Source organism: Nomia melanderi, chromosome 2 (genome assembly GCF_051020985.1).
Source record: "Nomia melanderi isolate GNS246 chromosome 2, iyNomMela1, whole genome shotgun sequence".
Taxonomy (NCBI): domain Eukaryota; kingdom Metazoa; phylum Arthropoda; class Insecta; order Hymenoptera; family Halictidae; genus Nomia; species Nomia melanderi.
Genome location: NC_135000.1, coordinates 23443415 through 23469361, shown reverse-complemented (window position 1 = coordinate 23469361; position 25947 = coordinate 23443415). Strand labels below are relative to the sequence as shown.

General features: G+C 47.0%; 1 protein-coding gene across 7 annotated transcripts in view; it reads right to left on the bottom strand.

Annotated features, from left to right (window-relative positions):
• nolo (ADAMTS-like no long nerve cord) overlaps positions 1-25947 on the bottom strand; it is a 275704-nt gene that overhangs the window by 9386 nt on the left and 240371 nt on the right. For all 7 annotated transcript variants that reach the window (XM_076374403.1, XM_076374407.1, XM_076374405.1 and 4 more), the window contains exons 8-11: positions 16038-16140; positions 14202-14300; positions 4749-4890; positions 3409-3502 (exon numbers count right to left, since the gene is read on the bottom strand). In XM_076374403.1, coding sequence (XP_076230518.1) covers positions 3409-3502; positions 4749-4890; positions 14202-14300; positions 16038-16140 — 438 coding nt within the window. The remainder of the gene's footprint in view (positions 1-3408; positions 3503-4748; positions 4891-14201; positions 14301-16037; positions 16141-25947) is intronic.

Here is a 25947-nt window from a genome sequence, read left to right as displayed (position 1 = left end):
TTTAGCGTTTGGATCCTTCAGCTTTTTTACGCTGCTACCGAATCGGTAGATTTCGATAAGGAGTTCGAAAGTAAATCGTGCTTTCAGATTTCAAAGTTGGCACGGTTTTGAATTAACGGGTCCCGGAATTTTCTAAGAGAATCTACAAGAATCCCTGAATGAATGTCGGAGTACAAATAACGAGAATAGATAAAAATTAGATGGCGGAACAGTTCAAGCAGGGTTGCTATTCCAAGATTATTTCTGTTAGATCTTTCGGCTGCCCGCTCCACCTTCCGGTTCCTTCGTTCGATGTAAAAGGAGCCCGGCATCGAACGACCAATACCTTTCCGCGTACAGTCAATATTTGAAATGATACTCTTAGGCGGAAGAAGCGACCCTAACAGCTAGAATGGGGATAGAGAAATAATTTTGTCAATCGATACTTTCGATAACGCGGAGAGTCAGTACTCGACGGTCATTTATTCTGTTCTCCACGCACCGCGGGGAAACATGATAAATCGGACAACATGAAAGGAGCTGATTCCGCGCGGACGCATTCGCCTCGTTTTTTTTTTCAGTCGTCTGGACAGACGTCCCGACGTGCGCGTGGTACAAGGAATTTATTGGCTTCCATCTATTCGTACGGCTCCTAAAGCGACGCGTGCACGTTTCGCGTCATCGATTAAACCGAATAAACAACCGCTGGTTATTCCGGAATCGCCTTTTCAGCCCCGGGCACTCGGTCCTCTTCATCCATTTGACGCGATCCGACCGCGCCGTTCAAATTTACCCTCGAGTGCCCACTTTCGTCCACGGATCAATGATCCTTGTCGCCAACAATCTTTTCAACCTCGCTTTTGCCCGGAGGAGGACTCCTTTTTTTTGCGCCGTTTTTAAATACAAGCGCTTCCAAATGTAGTACACCGCGGCTCGTCAACAAATTTCTCGACGGTCGTTAGCCCCATTAGCCTCTTAACCGGACGATTTTTCCGCTACGTAAACTAACGGGGTTTTAATCGAGGATGAATAAATAACGATATCTTTCGTATTACATTAAGAAGCAATGACTTTTCCACTTGGTATTCATCGTAAAGAATTCTTTTGTCTGCGATATAAACATTCTTTTCTGTTTTTCATTGAATAAATCCACGGAAATGAGAATCCGCATCTACGGTGTATTACTGAAATCCGTTGATTCTCCGATAAATTAAAAAGGGAAGTCGAGGACGTTAGCGGACACGCTTAACAAGTGAATTCCGCCCGGTTAACAGGTTAAATTAAAACGGGTCGACTGACAGATGTCTGGGTGAAGGACGTTGATCTTCGCGGTAGAAGAAGAGAAAGAAGAAGAAGAAGAAGAAGAAGATACTGAAGGCGGGAACCTGTGTAAAATCCGACCGACGAGCAGCACGCACATAGGAGACAGTTCTACGCTATACATTATGCATGCTAAGCCTACGGGGGTTACCATGGAATAACGCAAGCCAGAAAACGTAGGGGCGGGACGTGGTGGGTAGGAAAACATCGGCGAAGAAACGGTGTATGATAATAGTCTAGGTAACATTATCATCGTAAGTCTATGCTAATGCTTGTTCTACGGCATTCGCGTTATGCGCTAATTAAATCACGGTAAATCTCGTAATCTCATCAAATGCATTAGGAGCAAGAGGCAGGAGAAAGTTAAGCGAAAGAAAGAAAAAGGAGCGGCGGACCGCTCGGCCGGGGAACAGGGGGTCGAAGGAGAGAGCTCAGGAAGATTAAGCTACGTTGAATTTTAGCGGCGTGGAGAGATTCAACTTGGAAAACTGTTGCGCGTCAGCAGAAAATGGAGCCCGCCCGCGAAACAATTCCCCCCCGGCTCGCCGAAAAATTCCCGTTCTCTCAGGAACGAAATAAACATTATCATTAAACGAAACTACTAATCGCCTTCTAACGGAGTTCCCGCTGACGCGCGGTACGCGGGAAGGCAGAAAAGGTTAAGCGGAAGTTTCTCTTCCGCGAGAGAACGTCGGAGGCTCGTTTTTAAATAAGAGAATGAAAGAAAATAAAACGAAAAGAAGATGCGTAAGATTGGAACGAATAGCAGTCTCGATTAGTTTGATCGTCCTACTTCTTGCAAAGCCTACAAATCATAGGACAGCTTTCAGAAGAAGAAAGATACCGACAAAAAGTCTATTCATTTTTTTCACTGTCAAACGAGCAATCCCCTATAGAATATTCACAGGGGGATCGCGGGTTTTTCTGGAATAAAATGAAAACCGCCTGAACGAGGATTGTTCGGAGTCCTTTTGCCTGATGGCTTTATCGAATCCGTATCGGTTAAGCGAATGAATTTTATTTCCTGTTTGGCCATGAATATTAATATTTTTCTTCAAAGCGGAAGACGTGTCGCGTATACGTGGCTGACAAAGCGCTGAAAGCGTCGGTCTCGGCGGTCAAAAGCGTTGAAAGGGTCAATTAAGAAATAGAATTCGTCCCTGGCCGCGGGAGAGGGTCGATAAATGAACGGGGAGGGAGACGCGAGGGCGAAGCTTTCGGCGGAAAGTCATCCCGGAAACCGGCGACGGGGTGGGTGGCCGGGGCAAATGCTTCTAAAACTCGCTTAGCCTTGATTTCGCCCTCCAAAACGAGAAGCGTCGTCGGACTTCGCGGCTCTGCGGTGAGTTACAAAAGCGTGCGTGGAATCTATGAAAGTAGCGACGCGCGCGGGGGAAGAGGGGGTTGGGTTTCGTGGCGGAGGTTAGGGTGAGCTTAGTAACAAAGAAAAACGGAGAGAGATTCACTGAGAAGGGGAATAGGGTTTGGTGTGCATCGCGTTGTCTGAAAGCTGGTGCATTGGGGATGGGGTTGGCGGAAGTGGTGTACGTAAAAAGAAAGGGAGAGGAGATGGAGAAGAAGAAAGAAGTAGAAATAGAAGAAGAAGTAGAAGTAGAAGAAGAAGAAGAAGAAGAAGAAGAAGAAGAAGAAAGACGTAGAAGAAAAATAGAAAAAGACAACGAGAGGGTGGAGTGCGAGTGAAACAGAAACCGTAGAAGATTAAGAAGAAACAAAAGACAGAGAAGAAGAAGAAATAGAAGAAGAACAGTTTAAAGTGATAGAAGAAAGAGACACAGTAATGGGATACCTCAGATACAACCAGCCACAGGCAAAGTAGATCGTATATCTGTCAGGACAGACCAATTGACGTCAAGAAATGAATGCTTTTAACACGGAAAGATTTCTATCTAGCTGTCATACAGTAAGTTTGTTCGTTTCTTTTTCGTTTTTTTTGGTATTATTTTTTCTTTTTTTTTCTTTTTTTTGCTTCGCACGTAAGGGCAAGCGACGAGAAGCTTCTACGAACGTTCTACGCACGTTCCCGGGCACACCTGGACGGCATGTATCCGCGGGTTTCTGTACGTTTTAGCGATCCTTTGTAGTACTCACGTGGTTTCCGACGGTATTGGCTGGTCGATCAGCTTCTCCGAAACGGGCGGGGGTGGATACGGTTGCATCAGGGGTTGAGTCATCTCTTCGCCGTCTGAATGAAAGATTTGATAGCGTGCAATCTTGTCCGGCCGGCTCGTTTCGCTTTTAAGGGATTATCGGTTAAAGCCGCGGTTACGGCGAAAGCGTGTTTGCACGAAGTCGGGTAATATCTAACAAAAACTATTTGCCGATTCTTCGCTTCTATTCGCTGCAATCGATTTTGCGCTTTTTTCGCGCGTGGCACTATTGTATCTTTGACTTCACAATGTTCAGTCTTTAGAAATGACCTCTCCAGTTGTTGTTCTAATCAATTTGGTGTCTTCAAACGAGTATCACTCGCGATTTACACAGTCAGAAACGTGTTGATTCTTTCGAATGACATTCAAGATGGAAATTTAAATTTGAGCAAATGTTTGAAGACATTTAAAATAATTTCTGAGAAGTAACGAATACAACGAATAGCTTGCCGATATAAATATGTTAATGTGCTGCGTAGTTCTTAAAAGAAAACCCAGCGATGTCTGTCGTGGCAAATTATTTGCCAATGGTTGTAGGAGTGTCAATGGGAATGTTCGCACCGTAACCGCGACTTAAGCACGCGAGGAATCGTAGTTCTCGTTTGTACATATATACGGTGTCCAGCGAATCATAGACGAAACGCCAAGTGATGAATATAAAATAGAATTTCGATATGAAGCTTTGTTCTCGACAAAATTAAATTAGATAAATTAAATAATTTTACAGCATGCGAGTGACCGGTATTGTTACTCAAAAATTTGAAGCATCCTCCACTGTGCAGACTTTTTAACAACAGATTATACTACCTCACCGGTAAACAAATGTAATTATAACTTCTACTTTTAATTACAATTATGTACCTTTCATTATTAAAACCATAACGTTCTCAATGAAACGTGTATTCATTCAAGCAACACGTTATCCGTTTTGAATGCACAATATGTTTCAAACTTTCGAGCAAAAATATACCTCTTAATTACACTCTATTTCTACTTCGCAACGAACGTGTATGCACATTGTTCAGCTTAATACGAAAAGTATCGTATCGTTACCAAAATTTATAATTGCCGAATGAAATTATACGAACTCGATATCCTCGAAAACGTAAAAGGAAATTTTAAATTGATAAAGGAAACATTAGAATTTGTTCGTATGATGTAATAACATTCTTTTCTCGACTGTGCACAATTAATCGAGGGACACCGTGTATGAACGCGAACCAAATGTCACCGGAATGGCACTCGACGCCGCCGAATAGCAATGTAACTTATAAAACTTACATATCGGACAGACGATGTTTGTTTTGCACTCCTGCTCGGTGTGCGGCCGTTCAGCCGGATCGCAGTCCGTTGAGATGGAACCGTCGGCGTCCCTGCACTCGACTATCCTCGTCCTGATGCCGGTGCCACAGGTCACGGAACACTATCGATCACACCGGGAAAAGTAAATTTCATGCTGGTGCCGCAAATTGCTTTGAAAACGGGAGCGTTGGGAGCGTGATGCGGCGAAAGAAACCGGAACGCGGCTGAAATAATTAAGGGCTCTTCCTATTTCACAGGCCCGGGAACATCGGATTCCTTTCACGCCGTTCTCTTTTAATAAGACACGAACGATTAATACATTCGCAGCATCGGAAATTCGCAAGGCTGTTATTCAAATTGTTCGCTGACACGGTTTCCCCCTGAATCCTTTTAATGTTAATCATTTTCGTTCAATCTTTCATAATCGCGGACACGTTTAATAGACACCGTTGCGAAGCATAATTCCCCGCTGGTTCTCAGAGGATTAATAATGTTCGCAGGTTTTGAGAAAGTCCGTTGGAGAAAAGTGGGAGGAGCCTTTGAATTTAGACGTGATTAGTTTCGCAACCACGATCGTTTTTTGTGTAACTATTATTATGCTACTGATAACTTCGTACGTTGCGCGTGCTTTTTTGGAACGAGTCTTGATGAATCGAGCTATATCTATGAACAGAGCATTGATTAATTAATTCGAAGAGAGGAACTATTGTACCATGGATGATTAATGTTTTGTTCGTTTAAAAGACTTATGAAAGCGACTTGGTAATAAGTAATGATGTTTTCTTTCTCGCGGGTATCGTCAAGGCTACTGTTCGGAGTATCTTGGAAATAGAGCGGTTAACGACGTTGAATAATTGTCAAACACTTGTTCAAACGAATGTGATCAACTCGACTCGAAATATACCTTGGGAGGAACGAAAGAGGCTATGGCTCGAGTTAATACTTTCCTGGCAGGATAAAGTCCATAGAAATAGGACGAGCGAAGTAACGCGAGGGAGAGGCAGAATGTCGGAACAGTAAACTCTCGTAATGTAACCGTAGAATCTAATTTCAATATACCAAGTGGTATTTGCGAGGTTCTATTCTGCTTCTGGGGCAACTTGAGACTTTGAAAATCGTTATTGCAACGAGCTACGGCCGTAGAAGTTGAAAAAGAATGGAAATAAATACGACGAAAAGGAGGAAACGTTTAAATGATTTAAACAAAATTCGAGTCTAAAGCGAGTAAAGACAAAAGATGAAAATCCTTGAAAACCTCCATTATCTTATCAATATTTTCTACCATTCTTCAACACGCAGCAGTAATTTATCAAACAGCAAACAATAAGTTAACTTTTATCAATATTATACACTCCAATATCACTACGAAAATATGATTGTGAAAAATAAGCTTAGAAATCCAGACCGTGTTTTTCAACTTCCGGTGCTTCATTACCGGTCTGAGTGTCTGGGTCTCGCGAACACTGGGCGTGACACGTGGAAACATCGAACGAATTCCCGGAACGTTGTAAATCCGGAAACGAATCTCAGCGCTCGACTTTTTCGCTTCCCGTCACGGAAGACCAGGGGTAATTGCTTCTGTTGATCGTTTCCGATTCATGGAGACTCCGATTCTTGAGTTTTTCTTTATAGTCGCGAGATTTCGGACACCAATACCGTTCTCTCCGGTTAAATTCGCCGCTGCGCGTGGTTATCGACGAAAGCACGATGAATTCATAGGTCGGGACTACACGAATGTTTTCAACTAAAACCAGTCTATTTTAACTCTTTGAATACCGAATACTTCCGGCCAAACCGTTTCGCACGAATATAGAACATTCTTCCCCTGGCTTGCAATCCGAAAACCAATGGACTCTGTTAATCCATCAAGGTGTAATTAAGTTGTAACTGTAAGTCCTCGATGTTACTAAATCGAATAATGCTAAGAAAGGCGTATATTCTACTTATATATTTACCCCAGTAAATGTTCACAGCGCTCAAAGCGTTAATGCAACTAAGTTCTCGTTCGTGGAACGCCGCGTGTAAAACGCTCGTGTAGTCTTCTCCCTGCAGTTCGACGGAATTGATTAGATCCTCGTGACGCGACTTCGGCCGGTCCTCCGTATCGGCACGGCCTGTTTCTATTCGCGGATCGGGTGGGTCGCATTCGCTTTTACGTCGCGGCGAATCGAAGCCGAATCTCAAGTGGCAGGCGCCACGCCATTTCCAGCGCGCTGGAACACCGAAGCGTCTCGTTCGAGGCATACCCGTGGCCTCAAACTTCTCTCAGTCAGAATAAAGTCCGCTTGATCGGAGAGGAAAGCTAAGAGAACCCGGGGAGCGGGTTGAGCGGTTTAGAGGCGAGCACGAGCGGGGAAAAACGATGAACAAAAAGCCCCAGGATGCCGGAGCTATCGTTCAAGACGTCGAAGGTGGAAAGGTGACATGAACGGAAAAGCGGAAACCCGCTCGACTTAGGCACTCCGCCCTCTCTTTCGCCGTCTCTGCCCCACCAACCTCTTTCTCGCTCTCTCCCGCCGCCTCCGCCGCTCCGACAACCCCAACCCCCTCAAACGGTGTTTGCTTCTGTCCCCGTTTCACCTCTCAGCTCGATCACCTTCCTCTCTTTTTTCTCCCTCCTTCTTTTTTTTACTTTCCTCCTTTTGCTTCTCCTCACCTTTTCAGCTTCTTCTTGTTTAACCCATTCCGTTCTCGGCGTTTTATGTCTACTACCCGCGCACGGCCGGTCACAAAACTCCGGGACGATCCATAAATTTGAGATACACTGTGGAACGGTTTCATTACGATTTCGCGGAAGTGATTGTTGTTTTTTTCTTCTTTTTTATTAAATATCGACTGTTTCCTCGTGAATTGTTGTTTCCTCTTAATACCTCGAACGCCGTGGATCGAGTCGAATCACACGTCATTGATCGTATTTTCTTAATCAAATCCGCCGTTGTGTTCTTCGAATCTTTTCCTATGGATCCTGAAAGATGCTCCTAGTTCGGTTTGAAATATTTAGAACGATTGTTGGGCGAGTCGATCAAGTATTAAAGCTATCAGGAACATTGCGTTATCGGGTCGACGATAAAGTAATGAAAATTCATGAACACCGTAATGCACGCTTCCTCAGCCAAACAGAGTTCTCCTCGGCTTCCCTCGCTACAACCCTTTTTAGCCTCACTTTGTTTTTGCTTCATCTACCGATACGTCTTTTTCCCCTTGTTTTCCAACTTTCCTCCGACCCGATCGTCCTCCCTGATGTTCCCCGGACCCTTCCTCGCCACGCAGCGCCTTCCTCAAGAATCCAGCCCCTTCCTCGAGGAGGAGGTCCGATATCATGGTAGTGCTTTAAGGAGCCCTGTGCTTTCAGTTCAATATTTGCATGGCTCCCGAGCTCACAAAAGAGAGAAATCTATCAATTCCTGTCTTCCGGGGGCGGCTCGCACCCCTCGCGCCCCTCGCGCACAGCCACGGATGAAATCATTACCGTGCTGACGGGCATAAGAGGCTCTGGCCTTTATGTATCGCTGGCAAAAGGATACCGACGCCATTTCCTCGCCCCCGGCAGCTCCCCGCGTCGTTCCCTTCGTCGGGCCGGAGCGCCGGCCATTGTGTATCGATCAAGCATGAGATGAGCCGTAAATCACACCGCGTGTATACTTTCGTTTACACGTGACCGTGGATATTTTTCGCGTCGCCCCCGAGAGCACCCTGTTTACCGCCATTGTCATTGGACCCGATAAGGACGAGCAGAAGAACGCTCGGAACCTTCTATCGCGCTGCAAAAACCTTCGACCGAATTTCTCCCCGTTCCACGTGAATTTCATTCTCCTTGGAAGAAGTTTCAAAGCAAACTCCGTTCGTTCAATTACTTTTTTCCTCTTATTCAGCGGCGGACTTCCTAAAAGCGACCCACAATTAAAACGAACAAGCAACCGATCGACTATAACCGTGGCTAGTTCTTTCAAGCAAATCCGAACAACTCTCAGCTCCGGGATTAAATTAACTGAATTTCAAGCGGGTCGCGGCGGAAACGGGTCGCGAGTGGCTCTAGCGTGGGTAATCTCCCAGCGGGCGAGGAAAGCAAACAAAATTTAACTTTCAATTTGCGACCTACGGTTTCCTTCGGCCCCCCTCCGCTTTCTTTGTTTCTTTCTTCCTCTCTCCCACGTGGGATCTTTACCGGCCGCGAGATCGAGGATATACGCGGCGGGATACGGCGATATTCCGAGGCGAGGCGGACGCGTGATCGCGTGGACGCATTACGAGTCCGGTGTCGATCGAAATATTGCCCTCGCCTTTTTCACGTGTCGGGGAGTAACAGTAATAAATACGGTATCCGGGGATGTGCGGGCGCGCGTTTCGCCGGTGTCTCATGAATAACGCATAACCGGCGGGCGAGAGGCCGATTCCGCGAGGCGAGGGAATCTCCTTTCGAGGTGACTTTTCCCGCGCGCCGTACCGGTTCCGAAGTTCCCCTCCTCGAGGTGGGAACGGGGTGTGATCGTCTGGTACACAACTTGTCTCTTATTGTTGCGTCTGTTTGCGCCTCTTATTGCCCCGTTATTCGCAGCGTTTCGAGGGCGCGTCAGCAAGAAGCATCCCGGAGCCGCGGGACCTCACTTTTCCGCAGCTCGTTGCGTTCGGTAGAGCCGCGCGTTCCTCTCGGCCCTCGAGCGCGTTGAGATACGATGCCGTAAAATTTTATTGTTCCCTCCAGAAACTTTCCTCCGCGTTCTCCCCGGTTCGTCTCTCTGTCTCTCCTGCTCTTAGCATCTCTCTCTCTTTCCGTCTGAATATAAACGGAACGTCGTCGCCGGGACCCGCGAGCGAGTTACTTTAATTTCCTTCGTCGAAACAGTACGGCGCCCAATCGCGTCACGCTCCCCTGAAGCCGTCGCTGCTGCAGGAACACGCGTAAACAGCGAGCGAAACTTTTTACGGAACGCTGCGCGCCGACACCCGCGAAACGTCGCGATGACGCTGTATACGCGTGTACCATTAATAACGACGTTTACCTCCGAGGATGTCTTCCGCGGAGGAAATAAAGTAGCTCGATATTTGTTCCGCGTTTGGGGTGCACACGGTCTCTCTGCGGCTGAAAATTCAGCGACTTCCTTTCCGCGGGTTCATCAAATTACATTTACTTCCGGTCGGGGAACACGGTTGGGGAAATTTGCGGTGGGATGTAAAGCGAGGTTTGAATTTTTTAGAGATCTTATGTACTCTGTGTTGTTCGGTCTCGGTTAGCTGTTTACGTGTATACTCTATCCGTCTTTTCCGAAAGGAAAAATTGAAAAGGATCAACGAACCCCTTGAAAATTTTCTGAACGAAACTATCAATATCTAACACAGTCGCAAACAGTTCGTACAGTAAAAACTGCATAAGTAACCTCGCGAGTAACTCGAGAGCTATCGGAGAATCCAGGACATACCTCCGTACACCGCAAATTCTATTTATCCATTCGGTCAAAGAACGAAAAGCGGAACGTCCGGGGGAGGGGGTCTCGAGTGGATTTAAATTTCCATAAACGCACGGAATCGGACGTCCCCGCGACCAAATGTCTGGAACGGTTCCAGCAGATATCGCGCTGCTTTTCGGGACACGGTTGTCGTGCGAGGGCGAGGCTGCGGGGGAGGAAGGGGTTGTACAAGAAATGGCACGACGTGGAGAGTCGGTCATCGAGCATCGGTGCCAAAACGAGCCCCCGCGGCTCCCACAGGCGCCGCGGAGTCGTTCGAGCCACCCTCTCTCGCCGTACCGCGCACAATGGCCGTTTCCACTCTGTATCTGAATCGCATTTGTCGCCGCGCACGAACCGCGCGGAAAACGCGGACACGCGGCGCGACTAGACCGCGACGGCGAGACGCACTTGGCGGCGAGCCTCTTGATGCCCCCGTCCCGAATCGATTTGCACTCCTCTTTCGGATCGCGCTAGTCGAGCGGGAGCGAGCTGGCTCATTGAATGCCACGCCGGCTGCGGGCGAATGCAATCGGCAACGGTGAATTCTCTCGTCGAGCGGCCGACGCGAGGCATTTTCCGCGAGAATGCACTCTCCTGCCGTCCTCTCCTCATCGCGCCCCTCCATCCCTTTCTTTCCCCGGAACACACGCCCTCTTATCACGGCTGTATTTTTTCCCCTTTAGGACCGACCGTTTGTCTTACACTCGCGCGAAACGTACTCCTCGAACGCCTCGGAATTGCCTCTTTTGACTGGAGATCCTGCGGTTTCTCTCCGTCCTGCGTTCTACGACGTGCTGGTGTACGCATTGCATTAGTAATTTGCCTCGGATTCCGAGATGTTCGGTGTCCTTGTTTGGTATTTTTGTGGATTCTTTTTAATACGGTAAATGAATTTTTGCGAGAGACTCGATTGTTACATTTGCGCAAAAGAAACTACGACCCTGACGTCGTTTTAAGAAGCAACTCCCGCGACCGTTTCAAAATTTCACAGGCTTGTACTTTTTTCACGAAGAACGTACCGGTGTTGACGGTCGTTGGTTAATAAAATATGATTCCTCGAATGTACGTTCGCCGAATGTGTACGTCTCGCACGGTAGGTTAACACGTTCTACATCAGACTATTTCAAACTTTGAAGCTGAATCCCTTTGATGTTTTTCTTGTAAACTACATTCTTCGTATTTCATATTTCCATGCTTATTCCACACGAGTTTAGTTCGCGGATTTCTTAGAAACGGATGATACAGGCCGAAACGTAATCACAACGTAACACAAAACATTCTGCATCCCGCTCTCGGACAAAGCTTCCTTACCACTCTGAACACGAGGAACAATTCCCTATTCACGAACGAAGAGCGGACAAAGAACGAATTCGTCCACGGTTCCGCGAAGTGTAATCCTGAAGCATAAACGAAGTAATGTGTCCTCTTTCACTCGCAAATTGCCCTAAATAATTCAAGACCCTCCGACAGTCCCTCGCGTCATGCACGCTCTCTTCCTTCGTGTTTTTCCGCTGAACCCGGAAGCGTCGCTCGAGGACTACAAATTTTTTCGTCCTTCGAGCTCCTCCTTTCCAGGAGGAGGCGTGTCCGCTTTTTTTTTCGCGGAAGGTGGAAGCATCCGAGAAGAGACGCCTGCTGGCGGAACGAGGCCGTGGTAAAGCGACGATGAGCGCGGACGAAGGTGGGGGTTGTTTGACGAGAAAATCGTCCTGTTTGATGTCAGCGGTTGATGCGGCCCGTTACGTCCTCAAAGAGGAGCGACGAGGGTGGATCGGCGAAGAAGGACGAGCGAAGAGATTTCGCGCTCCGCGAAGAGGCCGGGGATGAAACAAGTGTAACCGCGGCGCGCGTTATCGCCGGAAGCTGGCAAAGACGCGAATCCCCCGTGCCCGCGCTGAAAATTCTGTTTCTCGCGCGGTTTTACGCGCCGGGACGCATTGCGACGCCTTTTCCGCGTTCGTTATTCACGCGCACGCCAAAGTAGCAGCCGCACGCTCGGTTGAGTTCCCCGGTTTCGCCGAAAATCCGATTTCGACAAATTTTACCGGAGGTCGAGACCCTCGGGTGTGGCAGCCGTTTCGACTCGCTTGGCTTCCGGCGACGCGGCGCTTTCCGGAAGCGCTAATGCCGTCAGAGAGGGGCGAGAACGTTTGAGCGAATTAAGAGCTCGCTTACCGCTGGGAAGGCGCGAGAGATGCGCGATTGCTTTCATTAAATTTGCTTGGAAATTGAGCACGAGTCTTGATCTTTCGGGAATGTTTCCGGGATGCGACGATGAAATGTGAAATACGAAACTCCTGTGTTTTTATTTGTAATAAGTTCTTGTTTCGCGGCTTTATCTTGTGAATATGGATTAGTGTAGTGAGAGAACTGAATATTCTTAGGTTTCAATTGCTTGAAACACTCCACGTAAGCGTTAAAAGGGGGTTGAAAGTTAAATTGAATATTTGAGGGTTAAAAGTGATTCTATAACAATCGTTCGATGATGTAAAGTAATTTGAATTTACCTCGTTGATTGTTCAACTTTTCTTGCCGAATGAAAGGAAACCATAATAATAAGGGAGATGGAGTTTCGCCTGATTTGGTTCATCGATTATGAACGGTACACTGTCTTTTCTTCTTTTCCTACGACTGCTGTATACCAGTTTCTTTCTTGGCTGGTATTAAAAGCAGCAAGAAGAAGTTCCTTTCGCGCAGATACTTCGACTTGGAAACTCGCTCCCTTTTCACGGGACACGGGGGAAGCTCGTTGAATTACTCGATTCTTCGAGTTCGCCCCGGAGTTCTGTATGCGTACCGATGTTCGACTCGTTGTCGGTCTTTCCGGTACGTCAGTTTAAATTTTCCTCAACGCCAATATCTCCATTCTTGCCGGATATCAGACGTTTCGCGAAAGAAGGAAGAAAATGTTGGACCGGAGAATCCCAGCTTCGCGTTTCCACTCGAACTTCCACGAGGAAAACGAAACCGGCACCCGGCATATTCGATTATTTTATAATTCATTCATCAAAACTTGCAAATGTCGCGACCGTCTTCGCCCCCGTTTCCTCGCTCGAACGCATCCCTGCATTTTTACATTGCTCCCCGCCGATAGGTTTCGCTTCGACTAATTCCGGGGTCCAAAAATTCACCGGCGGTCAAAGAACCAAAGTGGAACGATCGCTCGAAGTGGCCGTGTCGACATTAACCGCGGCAAAGCGTGATAGCAAAACAGCCAGCTGGCGCAAAGCAAATTCTGGAACGAGTTTCATTTCCCTTTGCAACAATCGGAGCCCAGAACTGTTTACTGTTCCCGTAGGAAATCGGATTTCCTGATACGAATAGACACGTATAACTGGATAGAGAAACGTAACACGCTCATCCGCCCCGAACACGTTAACGCCCCTTTAAGAGACAAAAAGTCCCGGTTACTCCCGTGTAACTCCCTTAACTTCGCTCGGATACGAATTACCGTCTCGTGTTTATCCAACACGGAAATCGCGTGATCCAGGCGGTCCCGTGGCTGTAGAAGTGATCAATTTCCCGGCTCGACGTGCAACCTTCGACGTGCGCAAGATCAACGCCGCGGAAAACGTTCCTCGCGGCGGGGGAACGCGAAACGAAAAGGAAAAAAAGGATTCATTCGACGCTCCGGCGAACCGTAACCAAAGACGATCCTCTCGAGAGACTCCGGTGAGAAACGAGTTCATGATTCCTACGATTTAGCGACTACGAGGTGGAGGACTCATCCGAAACGATAATAAATATAGCTACCCTTAACCTCCGCGCTCGCGGAGAGGAGGCGAGAGGGACGGACAGAGACACCGACGCACTAGACGGCAATAAATACTCCTTTCCCCGTGGCGTCTCGTAAAGCCCTAAATTCCTGCATCAAGCGAACGACTCTCGTCTATCTGTACCATGGTAACTCCTCGTCCCCGTTTTGCATGTTCATGGCTCGCGTAAGGGTCGTAGTTCCGGCACCCCGAGATTCCCTTGTACTCACCTCGCTCCATTTATTGGTCTCCCACATGGGGCAGGAGATGGTGTTGCAGCTCTCCTGGTTGCGGGGCTTGTGCATCCCGCTGCACTTGTGGTCGGGCAGCTGTAACGACAAGGATTTAAAGCTCTCGCGACATTCATCTTGGCGGCGAGTGGCTTCGTTGGGTATACATTAGATCTGTTCGCCACCTTTTTGTGGGTTTATATTTCTGCCGGTCTACTATTCCCGATTGTGCTCCGAATTATGGATTCGATTGACTCGATGTAAGGTTAGATATCCTCTATTACGAACTTCAAAGAGTCCTCTCTGTGCAACCTTCAATTAGCTTAGAGAATTTTTTAGATAATAGTGTACAAATCCATACTTGTCTTACTATACTCTATTTACAAAGTCATTTCGGTTTAACCCTCTGCACTCGACGATATTTTTCATTACACATTCATTATTTTCTGACGAAATATTAACAATATTATTCGCAAATTACATAAAGGAACATTTTGCATAAATTATGGGGCAGAATTGTTTCTGTTTCATGTGTCAATAGCTTATTCAACATTTTATATTGAATTTTTCATTTTATAATTTTGTTAAATCGAACGGCGACTGAGAGTCGCCTCTCGAGTGCACAGGGTTAACCCTTATTTTACGTCTATTCTCAGATTGTCTAGTAATCAGGAAATCAATCAACATTCATATCGATTTTTTTTCAAAGAAAAGCAACTCGATTTACAACGCAGTAGGTTGAAGACGAAGTTAATATCTCGCCCGTATCTTCATCACCGAGGTCGTCAACATTTCTCACAGATCCCTGAATAAACCTAATTTATCTCACGTTCGCTGAGCAATCGTACGGTCGACGAGACATCGCTAGACGCGTTACACCCTTTATTACCAGGCGGAGTGCGCAGTCTAGCCGTTTTTCGTGTCGCGGGTAGACCCAAAGTCGTCGGGCGGGTGGGGGGGGGGTGGACGGAAAATCCTCGCAGCGCCCTGTACCTCCAACTATACATGCACCTGCACGTGCATACATATTTCCGGTATACGCGCTGGCGCAAACGTATGTGTGTGTGGGTGTGTACTCTAGGCGCTCGCCGGGTCTCGGATGAGAGGATTTTACGGTGGTTGACACAGAACCGCGGGCGGCCCTTCCAGTTTAAACGAACCGAACTGGGTTAGGGTTCGTGGGGATTTAGCGGGGCTGTCGTAGACACCGAATGGACGGATGGATGGGTGGATGGATGGATGGATGGATGGACGCGTAGGTATCTCTTAGAGGGCCTCGTGAACCTTCAAAGATGAAGGAAATTATTAACCTATTTATGTCCGCGTATAACCGTCGTCACCGCTGCGGGGGTGAGTTCCGTCGGGATTCATATTAGCCGTTGGACGGGATCGGTACCGAATTATGAACCGTAAAACTGCAACGCCGCGTCTCGATGCGAAATACCGGCGCGATAAACACGAAGGAATTTCGATTACATTCTCGTTACCTCCGTGTCCGGCGACCGTTGCGGTCCAGGCGGGTGAATACGATCCGCGGAGCGATAAATCCCCCTCCGACGGGATGAATAAAAATAAGCTTTCGGTGGAATCGTATCGGGATCTTCTTACACCGAGAGCTGCGGGGACGATAAAATAAAACACGGACGCGCAATTTATAAGAGGATATTCTTCGTTTCTACCTTTCCCGGCGTTGCACGGCGGAGGAGTCGGAAAACACTGCGCTGTTTTTCACGGAACAGTGCGCGAAGTGGGACGGGGTCTCGGGGCCGAAATCCGGGAATTTAATATAAAGGGATTTCGCGTATTTAAATTATCTCTATTCCGCCCCTTATTTACCTTTGTAGTCTCATTGCCGTTCTCCTCCGTGCAGAAAATGGCTCTGGTCCTGGATCCTCCGCCGCAGCTCGCGCTGCACATACTCCATTCGCCGGCTACCCATCTAGAAAAGGTAAAAAGAATCAATTGAGACGCGGCGCGATAACAGCGTTTTCGTTTGGTGGCAGCCCGCCACGATGTTACGTAATGGCGGCGGCTGTGCGCGACCCGCCGCTTTCATATCTTCGGGGGAATAACCGTCTCTGACCCCCGGCCGCGGAAATTGCGCGGAGATTATTTTACGCGTCGCGTATGATCTTGTTGTGCGTAGGTACGTTCTTTGTTCTTCATCTTCGTAGCTCGATCGTTCTTCGTGCTCGTCACTATTCGATTCCGCGGTGGCTTTCGGTCCGCTTCTAATGAATTCTATGAAGGTTACGTGGCGAACGAGTCTTATCGATGCTTGAGAAATAAGAAACATTGCAGATCGGTAAGAGTACGGTTACATTGGAATAAATATAAGAAACATAGGATTTTTAATTGGATCCAACAGTCGCAACAGTGTTGGTCGAACGTATTTCTTGTTTCACTACGCTGCAGAAAACGAAACAAAACGTTGGCTGTTTGCAGGGAGCTTAAGATATTACACGAAACCCTCGTTTCTACGTACGAGGAATCACGCGATTCGATAAAAAGTTATTAACGTGACGGTTCCGTGAGAAGGCGTGGGGGATCCGAGAGTTAACATTCATATATGCCCACGGTAATCCTAATATTTGCATGCTTTTTCACGAAAAATGAATACTTCTCTCGGCGTGAGTACGAGGGAGAGTCGCGCGACCGTTGCAGACGTTGTAATCGTCTGCCGGTGACGATTTTTAATATTTCTGGAACGCTTTCCTTCTCTTGGAAGTACGGATCAAACATTTTCTTGCAGGCGTTCCGTATCGTTCGGCGCAAGAATTAAAATTAATCCTTTCCCGCCGGAGTTCCCGGTCGAGCGGAAGTCGTCTTTGACACCTCGTTCGAAATCTAGGATAGCCGTTGGCGACAAAGCGGGCGTACAACTTCACTACAAAAGCAATTATCGATCAAAGCGGCTCGTAGTACACGATATTTATTGAAATTCTCTCTTAGGGGAATGTTCATTCCAATTAAGGAATTTCCACCGATCAATACGTTAATTGTTGCAAGGATCGCAACGATTCTCCAGCCAAATCGGATTACTCTAATTCAAACTACTAAACGATAATTATTTAAAACTATTTCCATATCATAAATAATACAACATGAAGTGCCAGCGTTCAGCAACGTAAACACTTAAAACGTAATAACACGATTCAATTGTATAACTTGATACTGCATTTTGCGCGTCATGTATATTTTATACGGTGAAAGTCCTAACGTCTCGAGCGAGCCCTACGAAAATTGCGCGGAAGCAGCAGCGAAACTTCACGAACTTAAATCGAGCTAATCGACTCGGACTTTTTCAATTTCCGGTGCATCGTGAGTTTGCGAAAATGTTCCCGAGTCGTAGGACAGATCCGTCGATCGCGTCACAGTTGACTCAGCAAGTTTCAGTCGATACACCGCTCGACAACCAACGTTCTTTGTCGCCGTATAGCGCGAGCACAGATGTTCCCGTGACCCTTCATTTTTCCCTGACGTTACGCGAGCGCCGTGCGGGCCAGCCATAATGGCAGTAGAAAACAGCGAAAGGCCCGACGAACGCTCGCCGTTCGACGGAACACCCGTTGTTCTCGACGATCATTTGTTCCGGCGGATAATTAAGGTCGATTGTTACGCTTTTAAAAAGTGGGACAGGTAGAAATCGAGAGCGGAATGAATTATGAATGAAACTCGGCGGAAATCGTAGTCGTTCACTGTCAACCGCCAGAACGCGTAGCTTGAACGTTTCAGAGTGGGTGCGGGATTACTTCTGGTGTTATTCGGAACCGGATCCAGGCCGCGCGATTAATTGCCGAATCGGTGGTCCAGGACTTGCCTGGGAATATGTCGCGCAAGTGGCTGTTACGTGTCTTCGAGGCGGCAGACATTAGCCCCTGCATGATTTACTGAGGCCACGGAACGGGGGACTAATCGCCGGGTTTGTTGGACAGCTGTTTGTCCGGGACTGTCACGTGCGAATAATTGAAATTGTCGTCCAAAACACTGTGACGCGTAAAGCTAATCCGTATAATTACATTCTCTCTTGCCTTGAAACCGTGATTCTATTATCGAACGCATTGTCGTACGATCTTACTCTTCGCGATCATTCTTTATCTAATTTTTACGATTCGAGCAGGCGCGCAAAGACACGCGGAATATTGGAAATTAGCAATTAAATAAATTACGCCCAACGGTGAGCGGAATTGAACGAAGCGAAATTAATGTCGCTTTACGTATTATCGTCGCTGGGGTAATTAAAACGTTCGCAACGAGAGTCAAATTATCGAAATGGACGATCGGGGATGGATTCGGCTGGCAATTTTAATCGGAAGAGAACCGATTGCTCGGTCGTTCCGATCGATTACCGCGTGTTTAGAGAATCTTTTCGTGTCACGGCACGTCTAATTTCCCTTCCCTGTTGACCCGAAGATTCACGCCGGTCGATTGAACGTTTACCGTTAATTACAAGAATAATGCCACCGACGTTGACACGTTACACACGCCGCGGCGCTTTGTAATCGACCGCGGCGCGCGGTTGCCGGCGCCGATCGATACAGCGGGCCATCCAGGATCGCAAGATTAACCGTCAAATCTGCCGGAAGGCGGATAATAGAATTTAATTGGGGGTGTATCCCTTGCGCGACATGGAATAATGGCCGCTGAAGTATTTAGTGGCTTAATACACAGTTGCGGGTAGGCGGCGGTTTAGGAATCTCGTCCCTCTTGTGGGATGGCTGAAACGCCGACCACTTGCACGGCCTCGCCGAACCAAATTAAACTAAATTCTCGGCCGTGGCAATTAGCACCAATTTAACGTTGACGAGGCCCACTCCACCGGTGATTTATTAACCGCCCGCGAATCCCCCCCTTCGCCGCGCCGCTCCTCGAACGTCGAACGTTCCAATCGCCTCTACCGCGACGTCCAGATTTTTAAACGTCGAACGGCTCCGATCGATGCAGGCCCTTCGGTTTTGCAACCCGAGTATACGTAATTAACGAACTACCTGCCACCGTTCAATTATTCATGATCCAATTATCGCAATTGTCGCGGAGTAATCTTGCGTCTGTCGATCGGTATTTAGTTCGTCCCTTAACTTTTGGTACTACGAATACATTTTGATTGCGTTCTGATCATAATTCTTCTCGATTGAATGCTGTTTAGGTTGTTGAACATTCTTTGTACTCAATATTTTCGAATTCTTTTCGATACTTCCGTGAAAATTTCTTTCATACTTATCAATGGTATATTTTGGTGTATATGCAACACAAATCGAAATTACATGTTTCAATTGCTATAAATACAGAATTTTCTAGCGATTCATTATTCAATGTAATAAATTCTTGATTAAAGGTTCACATCATACTTGCTTGTCAATGTGAAATTAGAAGCGCGCGTCTAAAGATACTCCGTCGGAAGGCCGAATGATCGCGCGAGACGTTCGATAATTTAATTCGAACGGGGATAATGTGATTGGAGTAAATCAATATCATCCCGACGAAGGAATTCATTATCGCCGGCCAGTTAAGTGCTCCTTCTTGTATATTCTGCGCGGATAGCAACCATGGGAATCTTGTTAATTATCGGTCCCCGGTACTCGCGTTTAAGGAGAGCTCTGTTTTGGAGGAGGCATCCTCACGTGGTCTCAGGGGCAAAGAGGAAAATTGGTGACTCGCATCTTGCGGAAAGTTAAACGAGAGTTCGAGCAACCGGAGCCACTCGAGATTCCGGTTGGGCGCTGCGTTCACCCACGAGTTCCTGGCTACGTGCGTCATCGAAGTACAGTGAAGTTTTCGCCCGCCGAGCGCATATAATAATGTTAAAGGACGACCGCGGGACAATGGGAGACGCGTACTTCACTGAATCCTCATAAATTATCCCCAGGAACGCTCTTTGTTCACCGCGAAACAAACCGAAACCACCGTTCCGATTTAATCCAGACGAATTTCTGGATCCCCGGTACTCGGTTACGTCGGCCATCCGCCTCGCGGCGGTATCGCGTTACAATTTTCTGCGGAAATGTAAGTGCGAGCTTCGAGTTACCTTCATTCAATCTAAATGTTTCTATTTCTGGAAGCTATTGAAGTATCTAATATAGAACTTGCTTGGAAATGACTGATTAATGCCGGCTGTGAGGTTCGTTTTTAAATTAACCCTTTACACTCGGAAGCATTTCACTAGAAATATTCGACACTTTCCGATGAGACATAGACGGCACTATTTGAAACGAACTAATGAGAAAAAGTAAATTAAGAAACACGGCTATTTTACATAAAACTCACATATTGATGCGTTACGAAACTTAATATTATACATAACTGTTAAGGGGTTACGTGAAATGAAATAATACACGCGTAAAGTATATCAGAGTAATAGTTATATTTATACAGAGATATTAAACGGTGAAGAAACTATTGGTAGAAATCGGTGGTTACAAGACGGGCGTACAGTTAGAACTATGTAAGGAAGGGGTTTTCCAAAAAACGGTACAAGCATGGTCAATGCTTTAACTTCAACAATAACACTTCGTAACTTTGTTATATCAAATCAAATGGTGACCGAGAGTCACCTCTTTAGCGCAAAGGGTTAAAAGTTCTTTGATCACATTGTGCTCGAATGCGGAGAAATAAAAGAAGATTGCAAGATTCCTCAAAACAGAGAAACTGAATAATAGTAATATCGTAAAATTCTAATCTCCATCCGACGCAGTATCGTAAAACTCAATCTAATTCAATGTTCCTCTAATGAAATCTATACATCGATCGACACTTACTTTCCCCGACAATTCTATTACAGCCACAATTATTTAAACCCGTGTATCCCTGTCACCGATTCGATCAATACACGGTGTTTCTCGATTTCAAAGATGCCCGGCAAGACATAAATTCTCTGTGAATGAACCTCTTGTCGGATCGGATCGCCGAGCTGTTCGCGGACGTCGAACCATAATTTCGATCACAAAGGGACAGGTCCCTATGTACGTCTCAACGACGTGCCACGTTTCCAGGCAGGGCTGTATATCCAGCCAGAATGGTTCGCGGCGAGTATTTTTTTGTCCGAGCTGCGTCGTCGACGTAGTGTCTGTTCGTCCGGCGAACGATTCTCATCGGGGAGCGAGCTTTAAAGCGCCGCTTTTTATCCCCCTATACCACTCACCCCCCTTCGCGTTCCACCCCTTTCCTTTATCCGGACAAAGAACAGACTGTATCGTTCCGGGAGCTAAGATTGTTTCTGCGAAAAAATATCCTCGGGACGTTTTCCCTCTTCCTTCTCGTTATTCCGGCCGATCGTTACCGCTTTTATCGGGAACGGATCCTCCGCGCGAACTTTCGCGTTACGGATGGGGTTACCGAACATTCTAGATTGGCCTGGATAGTCGTAGACCTATAATTACTAGGCTGCGGATTTTTATGGGTTTATGGGAAAATTGAAAGTGCAAAATTCTACAGAATGCACCTGATGCGAAGAGTATAGAATATAAGTGTAACGATGTTTATAATACTTGCATGTAAAAATTATTTACTATCATAATTCCGTTATTCTGATTATATTTTTGGAAGTTTGGGTCTGTAGAATTGGAAATTTTCTTAATATTGCAAGTGATTCTACTTGTTTAATGTTTCAGATTATCTTATGTGAAATTTTATTCCTCGTTATGGATCACGGAAACATAAATTTAACAGTACGGATTTACCTTGAGCTCTTCCGTACCGCGGGCATGTATAAATCAAAATGTATCTATCTATTTTACGAAGATATATCTGCATTTAAAATGCACCGGGGCAAGGTGTATTAGCTGTTATATAGCAGATTTTATAGCATCCACGAAGTTCGTTCTTTTACTCAAACTGACAGAGTTGAATGCTGGACCTTGTTTAGTCGTATTGGAAGAATTGAATGTTTGATGAAGTGATACTTCCAATGAATATTTTTCATCGCTAGGTCCATTGACGATTTAAGGGATCTTTTCACTACATTCTGTGTTCAATTCTAAGGATTTTGCAAACTCGATATTTCAATAATATTATCGACGATTATATATTTTTCAAAAGTATTTCGATCTTCGTTCAGAAACGAACGAGTCGATTACTTCTCACTCTTCCCGAAACAAAGAAAGACTCCATGGACACCAAGGATTCATAAAACGCGCAAATCAACCAAGGACATCAAGGTGCCCTGATCAGCTTCAGAAAAACACTAAAACCTCCCGAACAACCACCAAACAACTACATCGATTCCTGATTTCCCAACAAAACGACAGGCTCGATCCCGTCACGCCGCAACGAGTCATCGACATTTAAATGCGACTATCAAACTAGAAAGACCACAATACATTGTGTTTCTACGTTCGTGGTCTACGTTCCGACAGCAAAAGGATAAAATACGGCCTAACCAGGCGACCTCCGCATACCCGCGAAGTTTCGCAACGTTCTCCTTTCAAATTCTTCTTTCTCCTTCCCCTCTGTCCTTTTTTTCGAATCTTCGACCCGGAGAATCCAGTTCGTCATAAATTGCCGCGAATTTCTGTGTTATGTGAGCCGCGAGGCAAGAACAAAAGCATATTCCGTGGGCGCGGGGTATAAACTGTCTTGGTCCCTCCTTGCAGCGGTCGTAATTTCGACCGGCGAGGCACAACAACAAGCATCATCTGGTGAAACAGGGAGTCGTTCCGCAGCCGTGAATTCGCATTCCGGGCAAACGTAAAAGTCGTGGGATTCCGTTAAATAACTTTTTCAGGAGCAGCCCCGGAGGATCCGGCGATACATTCGCCGATCTTCTCCTTCCCTTTTCCCCGTTTCCTCTCTCTTCCACGGCTCCTCCCCGTGGCACGACTTTATGGCTGGCACGTCATTCCGCGGCACACCGACGGACATAATTTTTTTTTTCCCCTTCGCACGGCGGAGAACGACTGGAAACAGTGTACGACCGCCATCCTCTATTTTATTCCGGCGAACAGCGGTTCGGGCGCGAGCTCACCGTCACGGCGCACGAGGAACACGAAAAGCGGAGACAAGGAAGCCTCGCGAGCATAATCGATTGGGACACGCGACTCGGGGGTAATTAACGGGGCACGATGATCGAAGGAGAGGCGAGCAAACGGAATAATAATCCCCGCGCGCGCGCGAGGTGTAACTCGATTTCGCCGGTTAAAACGTTTCCCGTGTATCGAACATTTCAATATCAAACGAGATTCCGTTCCTTCCCCGTCGACCCCGCGCGGAAATGGAAGCGCTTTTACCGCGCGTTAGCGTGCAAAAAATCGGCAGCCCCATCATGAAAATATTTCGCGCGACGCGGTCGAGTAAAACGCTGTGTATAACGGAATTGCTTTTTTTAAATAATGTTTGCCTTGCCGCGTTCGAAAATGCTCGGCCGGTACGGCGTGCCGTGGATATAGCGACGCCACATTTTTCCCGTGAAAAACTGCGACCGGAATTCTCGGATTTGTCCGACGAGTCGAGATTTTTCGTTTCCGACTCGCGGTGTCGCGGATTCGATATTCTTCTATGGGGGATCAGGAAATTCGATCGTGCGGCTTCGGGGGTGGTTTCCTAGGAGCGTTTAAAATCGTCGCGGAGAAGTCAAGGGAAGATCGCACGCCGAATGTTCAACATGGCGGCGTGCGGTTTCCGTGCCTCCTGTTTTGATACGGCGAATCAACGTTGTGTCGAATAAAACGTGAAAAATGCGCGGTACAAAGCGCGACACGGAGCGTTGATGCACGCGCGATGAGCGACACGGTTGCAACCCCCTTCGCCGTCCGGTTGTTTTTTGCGGGGTGTAACGAGGACTCGCGAGAGCGCGGGAGGTTCCGATAAAAATGTACGGTTGTAATTAGCGCCGATAAGAATATCGATCCACGAGGTCGGAGACGTTTGTTCGACGGCGAAGCTTAGAATGCGTTGAATTCGCGGAAACGTCACTTAAAGCCGCGTAATTAACGCCCCGACTGCCGAGCGGAGTTTATTGATTATCCCGGAACGAGCAGCGATTGGTTGTCATTTTTCGTCATCTGAATTATTGAGGATAGTGTTTCAACTGGCGAGCAAGACGTCAGTTTATCTTCGCGTGGCTGAATAAAACATGCGTATACCGTGAACTTTGGAAAGTGTAGGTAGAGCGTTCGGCTGAGATCACTGTACGACTGATTTTGCGTCCAAAATTAGTATTTACTTCTCCGAAGAAACAAATTTCAGACTTATTAATGATAAATTGAATTCAATATGGCGCTTCTATTTTATAACAACGCAGTGCAGTCCCTATAATACGGTATTACACATTTCTGTAACATACGTCACAACATAATATAATTTTCATATCATAAGTTATTTATCCACTTCAATTTAGATTATTATTATTGAAACCGATTTCAAATCGTATCCAATTATAATCGGTAATACGGCCGCTACATGGAAATCTCATACTCGTGGAAATTCAATTTAAATATATTTCACGTACCGTGAAAGTTTCAACATTTATCGATCCCGTGCTATAGGTATCTACGAAACACATAGGTAAAAATGACCTATATATTGCTTGAAAATCGCTTGAAATTTTCATGAAACATGCTTCCACGATTTTCGCAAGATATTACAAGCCAGTCAATTTACTGCATAGTCATTTCATAAAGGTCGTTCCTACTATAAAAGTGTCTTTCATTCGCTTCGAGATTACAGTACGATTCGGAAGCGTGCGCACGAGAACTCCGCTCGCTCCGCGGGGGACAGAGCCAGCGGAAGCATTCAAATCACCGGCGACAACATCATTAACTTCGTTTTTTCTAATGGCGTCGGGGAATCGGGACGCTTCGATTTTACGTACGGCGCCGTGTGTCCGACTCGGACGGCGTGTGCATCGCGTGGTCCTCGGTGGCTCCCGTATTTCCCGATATCGTTGGAAATCGGAATTCCCACTTTTGGGATTAATGCCGGCCAATCTTCTCTGACCAATTTCCTCGCGCGGCCGCGGACAAAGCAAGCAGCCCCGATTATTGTTAGACAAGGCGCGCACAGCCGGTGCACACATGCGCTCGCACGCACACGGGCGCGCACACCGGCGAACCGACAGACAAACAGATAGAAAGACAGACGTACAGAGAGGGAAAGAGAGGCCGGGGCGTACAATGTTCGGTGTACGGGTATAGATGCGGGTTTCCGTGTGCTGGAACCCCGCGCAGAAATGGATACGGTGGCCGTGTGGACTCGCAATACTCGCCGGGAACGATGGGCCGGAGCTTTCAAGCGGACTGAACGGCCATTAGTCGAGGGAACGAGAGGGAAAGAGCAAAAGCCCGGCGGGCCTCTTTCTGAAAGAGACCTGGAAAAACAAGCCCCGGTCCTTTCCACGGAGATACACTCTACCCCCATCCACCCGGCAGACCTCCAGCTCCTTCCCCCTCCGCCACCCGTTTTCTCCGGCGCGTCTGTGGAAAGCACCGATTGCGAACACTTTGCCCGCGTGAATCGCTCGGTGAATATCGAAACGCGGCTGGGTTCGTATCCGGCCGTTCTTGAGAAAGTTGGTTTACTGAAATTACCCGGGATCGATCGTTCCCATGATCGCGGATGTTACATCTCGTTCCCGGCTCGCTTCTCTAACTAGCCCACCGGCTTTTCCGCGGAAGTTTCTCCGTACTCCCGATCGGGCGGCTTCTCATTAATTGCAGTGCATCTTTTTATAAACGACGCGCTCGAATGCACGATATTTCAGTGAAGATTACTAATTCACCGTTTCAGAATGATCGATACATCGCGACACGTCGCA